General features: G+C 28.4%; 2 protein-coding genes across 2 annotated transcripts; one reads left to right on the top strand and one right to left on the bottom strand.

The window, feature by feature from the left end:
* The first annotated feature begins 748 nt into the window (after positions 1-748).
* FIG4 (polyphosphoinositide phosphatase FIG4) lies at positions 749-5,597 on the top strand. Its single transcript, XM_017904585.1, has 15 exons — positions 749-832; positions 901-1,126; positions 1,484-1,648; positions 2,121-2,505; positions 2,570-2,816; positions 2,892-3,087; positions 3,156-3,354; positions 3,435-4,013; positions 4,074-4,186; positions 4,265-4,505; positions 4,576-4,791; positions 4,857-5,039; positions 5,101-5,269; positions 5,335-5,446; positions 5,510-5,597. The coding sequence occupies exons 1-14, from the start codon at positions 749-751 to the stop codon at positions 5,407-5,409; spliced, it is 3,078 nt and encodes a 1,025-aa protein (XP_017760074.1). The 3' UTR covers positions 5,410-5,446; positions 5,510-5,597.
* Positions 5,598-5,669: 72 nt separating this feature from the next.
* Positions 5,670-6,703, bottom strand: RpL40 (ribosomal protein L40). The gene is made up of 3 exons (XM_017904581.1): positions 6,629-6,703; positions 6,050-6,249; positions 5,670-5,959 (listed from the first exon to the last, which is right to left on the bottom strand). The coding sequence occupies exons 2-3, from the start codon at positions 6,237-6,239 to the stop codon at positions 5,763-5,765; spliced, it is 387 nt and encodes a 128-aa protein (XP_017760070.1). The 5' UTR covers positions 6,240-6,249; positions 6,629-6,703; the 3' UTR covers positions 5,670-5,762.
* Positions 6,704-7,674: the final 971 nt, after the last annotated feature.

Raw genomic sequence — 7,674 nt, 5'->3', positions numbered from 1 at the left:
ACTCGTTTACTACTACAAAGTATTCTATCCTATACCTTGTTTACAATTTCATATTAAAATTTAATTTTAACTTCAATTATGAACGTTACAATTTTACACTATGCTGAATACTTAATATTGGGAATGCTATCAAAACTGCAACAAAAAATCCATTGATTCATAGATCTATTCTGTATTTCGTCTATGTTTACACAGATGCAAGATTATAGACGAGTCGTTTGTGTTATGATTACGTTGAGATATCCTTAATTTCTTAAAATAATTACACTTGCTTATGTTAAGATACAAGAAAAATATAAAAACTTTAATTTTTATTCATAAATATTTCATTTTACATAATACGATATAGTTTTTCAATACTTTTGCGAAAGGATATATTTTTATATCTCTGAATATTTCTGGTTGAGAGAGTTAAATAAATCCTGTAACTTTTTATATAATTTCTGTCGTAAACATAACAAGAAATGATTTTTTTTTTTATATCTATTTAGTATGATTTGATAAATCAGATGAATACAATTCTAAGTTTGTTAATATGTAGAAGGCACTATAAATCTTCTAATATATTTTATTCGGCATTCCAATTTGTCCAACGTCAACGTATTGTTCTATAAGATGTTGAGTCTATGTACAATCTTATCCGTGGTTATATTAAACATTAATTTGACAGATATACGAAGAATTTTAAAGAAAATTATTACTATTGAAAAAGAAAGTATAAATATTTTTAAGCTTATATTCATTTGCAATGGATAAAAATATTACGCCGACTATAGTATTTCATCCAATTATTTCTTCAATACAAAAAATTGCTCTTTATGAGACAAAGTCTGTAAGTTTATTTTATAAATAATAAATTATTTAAATATTCTTGAAACTATAATATAATTTATATTCCAGAGATTTTATTTAATGGGGTCAAATAATACTTTGACACGTTTTCGAGTTTTAAAAATAGACCGTATGGAACCGAAAGAATTAGTTGTCGTAGATGATAAAAGGGAATATACTCAAGATGAAATAAAAGATCTTGTTAATATGATAGACATAGGCAATCGTACTCGTGCTGGACAACGAAATAATATTGGTGGTGTTGCTAGAATTGTCTCAGCTTTTGGAATTGTTGGTAAGCAATATTGATTTGTTTGTTTCTTAATGTATAAATTATCAATGCACGTACACACTTGCACAACATGAAAAATTTTTATATTTTTTAATAATTATGGATTACTCATGATCATGTACAAGATGCAAAGAATAATAATATAATATTAGTGTTTTATTTCTTATTCATATATAGTTACTATAATGGTATAGATATAGCTTATGCTTTTTAATTTTGCATGGTTTATATTTTGGCTGCATGTTTATTGCATTATAATATTAGATCCAAAATAATAGATATATACAATAATATTGGAATAAGAATATTGCTGAAACATTATACAAAACTTAGTTTCCATATATTTGCTTGCTAACAAAGGCAACATTCATAAAGAATCTACATCTGACAATGGTGTATCAGAAGAATCTGAACACCAAGACTATCAAAAACCATTGCACAAACCAACTCAAACTAAATTCACCTGGAAAACAATGTGGCAGAGAGATACTTTTCCCCGACATGTACCAGCTTTTGGTCTCCTTGGTAAGGACCATTGAGTTTAATAATCAAAGACAAACATTATATGTTTGAAACAAAACAACTTATATTAAATAACTTAATAATGAAATATGTATATTAAGTTATGCAATTAAATCTGAATATTAAGTCAATATACAAAGTGAATAAAAATATAGATTTTATGTAACAATTGTCATATTCTGTGTCATCTTTATTATAATGTATTAAATAAAAAATATAATATTTAAAATTAAATTTTTATATAATATAACATAATATCGAATATTATACCCATATAAATACATTATGTGTAACATATTAAAACCTATGTATGTCTTTAGCATGATATAATATGAAATTATATTTGCATGCCATTTTATTTGTGATTAGAAAATTAAGCATGTTATATGCACAATACCTTAGTTGTTATGATAAATACAATTAAGAATTTATTTATATTGACAAAGTAACTAATGGTTTAAAACTATTTTGTTAGGTTTCGTATGTTTTTTGGAAGGATACTATATAATTCTGGTTACCAAACGACGAAGGGTAGCTGTAATTGGTCACCATACAATATATAAGATAGAAGATACTTCAATGATCTATATACCAAATGACACTATTCGTGTCTTTCATCCAGATGAACAAAGATACGTAAAGATGTTTCAAAGCATAGATCTGAGTAGTAACTTCTATTTTAGTTATTCTTATGACTTAACACATACTTTACAAAATAATATGACTCCACCAAAACACATTAAACTTGATATTTTCAATACAAATGACAAAGATTCAAGTCAAACGCAGAATGATGATACTGAGGATGCAGAAGCCTTTTTTAATATGTGGACATTTAAAAAAAATTATCAAAACAATAGGTCTGTTATAATAAACAACTAATAAATTATTGAACGACAAATACTCAATTGGTAACACTTTCAGCAACATAGAAAAATATGTCGATTATGGTGTACGAAGTAATCCACATCGCCGATTTGTGTGGAATTCACATTTATTAAGACCAGTAGAAAAAAACTTGCATCGTGACTGGATTTTATATATTACACATGGCTTTATTGGTCAATCAAATGTTAGTATTTTTGGAAGATCTATGTATGTAACTATTATAGCTAGAAGAAGTAACAAGTATGCAGGTACCAGATTTTTGAAACGTGGAGCAAATTTTGATGTATGTGCAATTAAATTATTTTTGTTACCCTTTATTATAATTGTATATTATTACAATACAATTTTGTTGTTTAAGGGAGATGTTGCAAATGAAGTAGAAACAGAACAAATTGTACATGATTCTGGAGTGAGTTCTTTAAGTAAGGGTCGTTTTAGTTCTTTTGTTCAAATGCGTGGGTCAGTTCCTGGACACTGGAGTCAAGATGTTAGTAAAATGGTTCCTAAACCTACAATCACTTGTGATTTGGCTGATCCTTATGTAGAAACAGCAGGTATAGAAGTTAGAATCTACTGTTACATCTATCATATAATTAACATTTTACCATTAAAAAAAACTTAGGTGCACATTTTAATCAACTTCTAAGAAGATATGGTTCCCCAGTTATAATTCTCAATCTTGTTAAGAAACGTGAAAAAAAGAAACATGAAAGTACATTAAGTGAAGAATTATGCATGGCTGTTAAATATTTAAATCAATTTTTATCTCCAGAACATCATATTCAGTATATAAGTTTTGATATGGCACGAATGAACAAAAGGTACAATTATAATTATTTTATGTTGCAATGGTAAAAGTGTCAAATGAAAACATTAGTTATAATAATGTAATTCTTTTCAGGAAAACGTCTAATGTTATGGCACGTTTGGCGAATATAGCACATAATGCAGTTTTGAAAACTGGTATTTTTCAATCACAAAATCCATATTACAGTCAAAGGAACTTATTTTCTCCACAAGCCAATAATATTAAAAAATTTCACAAAATGAATTCAAATACAAATTGTTCAGTTAATGCATATAGTGTACAAAATTATACAAATTTTACAACTATAGATGGTAATAATTTATTTGTCACCTGTAATACTGATTCTAAAATTATCAAAGAAAATAAGCATGATGAATTAAATTACATAGAAATTAAAGTAAGACAATGTTTCAATAAAATGTGTACATTGCAAACTGGTATTATTAGAACAAATTGCGTTGATTGTCTGGACCGTACAAATACAGCGCAATTTGCGATAGGAAAATGTGCTTTGGGATTTCAATTATGTGCTTTAGGGGTATTAGAATCGCCTAAATTGGAATTTGATTCGGATTGTGTAAGAATGTTAGAAGAATTATATGAGGATCATGGTGATACATTAGCATTACAATATGGTGGTTCTCAATTGGTGCATAGAATAAAAACTTATAGGTAAGATAATATAATGTTGGATATAATTTCATTTATTAGTGTTCTTTTCTTATGATTTAGAAAAACTGCACCATGGACTAGCCAGGGTAACGATATTATGCAAACTCTCAGTAGATATTATAGTAACACTTTTAGTGATCAAGAAAAGCAACATACAATTAATTTATTCTTGGGTAAATACATATATAATTAAATCGCATCAAACGGGCCAAAGTTACAAATAAAATGTATATTTAAATATCTTTCATAAGGTTTATTTATACCTGAAGAGGGAAAACCCCCAATTTGGGAGCTTCTAACAGATTATTACCTTCATCATAAACCTGCTTGTCGTTATACTCGCAGAACAAAGCTTTTAACGCAGTGGTGGGATACTGCCGTATTAAAGTGTCTTCCATATGCCTTACATGAAATAACAAAAACATGTTCAGAAATAATACAAGTTCAGAACTCAATGGAAGAGATGATTGATGTTTATTACGATTACCATAGGTATCGAAACATCTTATGATGTAAATATAACTATGTTGTTGTTTCTTATATTCTAAATTACTTCTTACAGACCGTCCGAACTGTCCTTACTTTCTGAAGTTTACGCATATAAAATTAGTCATTCTGTTAGAGATTTTATGCCGCATTTTACAACCAGTTATAGTCCATTTGCAGTACGAGTACGACCAGGTAGAAGAAGGGAAGAGACTGGTAATAAAAATCTAAATATGAAGAATCCTTCAATGACTGGACAAAGTAGTACCAGTAGTACAACATCAAGTGCAAGGTAATATAAATCGAATTATTTTATGCGATTACTTAAATGTTAATTTTATATATTATATCTTGTAGTTCTAGTGATGATTCAAGTTCAGATGAAGATGAAAATCATCAACATATTAATGATTCTCAATTTATAAATTTGAAAGAAAGTTCAGAATTTACATCTTTTGAATCATTATTTCCATCCATGAAAGAAGTGTATGGTGTTCAACCAAAATATCCAGAAAGAAATGATGTCATATTGTATAAAAGGTAAAAATAGTTTTCTTTCACAGTTGTAGAATATTGTTTTAATATAAAATATTCTTAACAGATTTGCTTTGATTGGACGCACTGCAATACATCCCACAGATTATATGAAACTGCGTTTGAAATTAACTCAACAAGTATCATTTCCTGAGGTAGCAACTACCGTGATTCAACTACCCACAGTAAAGGAGTCTAGTATAAGTATATACGAGCAATATGTTAAAAGAGCTGTGGTGAGTATATATTGTTTACAATTTTTAAACATTTCTGTTATATTAAAATTATATGTATTATATAGGTAGGTGGTTCCATGCCAAGTTCTAATGATATTGATTTGTATGAAAGTTATACAGCACACAGTAAAGGAGTTTAATATAAGTATATATGAGCAATATGTTAAAAGAGCTGTGGTGAGTATATATTGTTTACAATTTTTAAACATTCCTGTCATATTAAAATTGTGTATTATGTAGGTAGGTGGTTCCATGCCAAGTCATGATATTGATTTGTATAAAAGTTACACAGCACAATAGTTGTTGAGAAGATAAATATATCCAAACTCAGTCCATCATGTAAAAAAATCTGTTTTGTGTTTTTGTAAATATTCATGTACATAATAAAATACACAAAAAATTTAATTACTCATGTATCTTTTATTAAAATCATTTTTAAGGGATACATAAATTGGTAAATTGAGAGAATAGAAGTAAAAGTTAAGCATATAGTTTACTTTAGCTTCTTTTTTGGTCGGATGTTGTTTGTATGGCCACATTTCTTTTTACGACAATTAGTTGCACGCGGATGAAGGCGAGCATAACATTTTCTACAAATCATTTTTTCACAGTTGTATTTCTGTGCAAGAATACGCAAGGTGGGCTCAATGACACCACCACGAAGACGAAGAACAAGATGCAAAGTAGATTCTGGACAAAGTATAAAACGTTATTATTATAGGTTAGGAAGTGTATAAAATGTTTAAAATAAAATATTTTTTTAAAAAAGTTACACCATACCTTTTTGAATATTGTAATCTGACAGGGTACGTCCATCTTCTAATTGCTTTCCAGCAAAAATGAGACGTTGTTGATCTGGTGGAATGCCTTCTTTATCTTGGATTTTAGCTTTCACATTTTCAATAGTATCTGATGATTCTACTTCAAGGGTGATGGTTTTACCCGTCAAAGTTTTCACAAATATCTGCATCGTGGTGTGCCTTAGATCATAAAAATATATCGGACATTGAAAGAAAAAATACAATGTAAAATAGAAGCATTACAAAATATGTACTCAGCAGTATCGTTCCGTTTGACAATTAATTTTTTAAGTTTCAAATTTGTTTGTTTCCTACAATTTTTTAATGTTAAGTTTAATAAAATATGTAAAAGTGACTAGAAAATTTCACAATAGACATTTCGTTTATGAACTTGTGTTCTAGCAACGTATCGTACTGCAATTGTTTTTGAAATCCTTTTGTTTAATTGTTTGATTATGTAATATTGTACCAACAAATACTGATTATTTAATTTAAATTCAATTTATGTTTATGGAAACACTTTGAATGACAAAAATTTTTAAAAATATTGAATTCTTACCTCGAAGAAAGCGTGCTTGCCACGAAAACAACCTAAAAAGACTTTATGATGGCAGCACTGTGACTTCCGTTTGTCCAAACGTCAATTATACTAGCCCTCTCGTGGTGAATAATTCTACTATTTCAAACAAAAATGTACGTATTAGAATTTATTCACTGTATTTTGTACAAAATGTATATTTATTTTAAATCTATACTATTAATGTAAATTTGAATCAATTATCATAAGTATATATAAAAATTCATCTTGTATATATTAACAAAAGCGAGAAATTTTGACACAGTTGTACTTGTAGAGGAAACAGTGGTAATCGATCATTCATTATCTCGTGACTTTTTTAATATTATCGTTCGATTAATTTCTTTTATTTGTTAAAATATATTCGTTGAATTATATTTGTGCATTATTTGATTGTACATTTATATTTTGTGTTTGATAAAGATAGATACATATACGCATTTAGGTTGTATTACATAGAAATAAATGATATGCACAAGCATGTTGTATCTTATATATATACTGTTTTCTCCAAATGACGAACGTTTTATTATTCCTTAGGCCACGTCTATATGCAAATTTCAGTAGTAACCCTTAAACTTTATACTCTGACCTAGATGTCCACTTACCTAACAGCTCTGCAATTACATGTGTTTTACAGCATCGTGTGGTGTAGACACATGTCTAATGCATGGATCTAATGTACCGAAAACTAGAAGTTAACCACAGTTTTACATATTAATAAATGAAGATATCTTACTTATTTATTAATTTTTCATCGAATTTCGTAGGTACGTTTGACATTTTCCATGGATATACACTCCCAAAATGCGTTCCCTAATCTCGAATGAATTTTGTGGTACTTTGAAGTGGTATGAGAAGCTTTATAATACTCTGCCGCTTTGAATGCTTTTACATTCATCGAACGAGAATCTTTTTATACCACAAATGTCGTGAGGCGACACGTTACATGTAAAAAGGTAGATAAGGAGAAATATGAAAGAAAACGGAGAAAATGCGTAAAACGTACCATAAATCTCGTGAGTGTG

This window comes from Eufriesea mexicana, unplaced genomic scaffold, assembly GCF_001483705.2.
Source record: "Eufriesea mexicana isolate 0111107269 unplaced genomic scaffold, ASM148370v2 scaffold2928, whole genome shotgun sequence".
In the NCBI taxonomy this organism is placed as follows: domain Eukaryota; kingdom Metazoa; phylum Arthropoda; class Insecta; order Hymenoptera; family Apidae; genus Eufriesea; species Eufriesea mexicana.
This window is presented reverse-complemented; position numbering and strand designations above follow the sequence as displayed.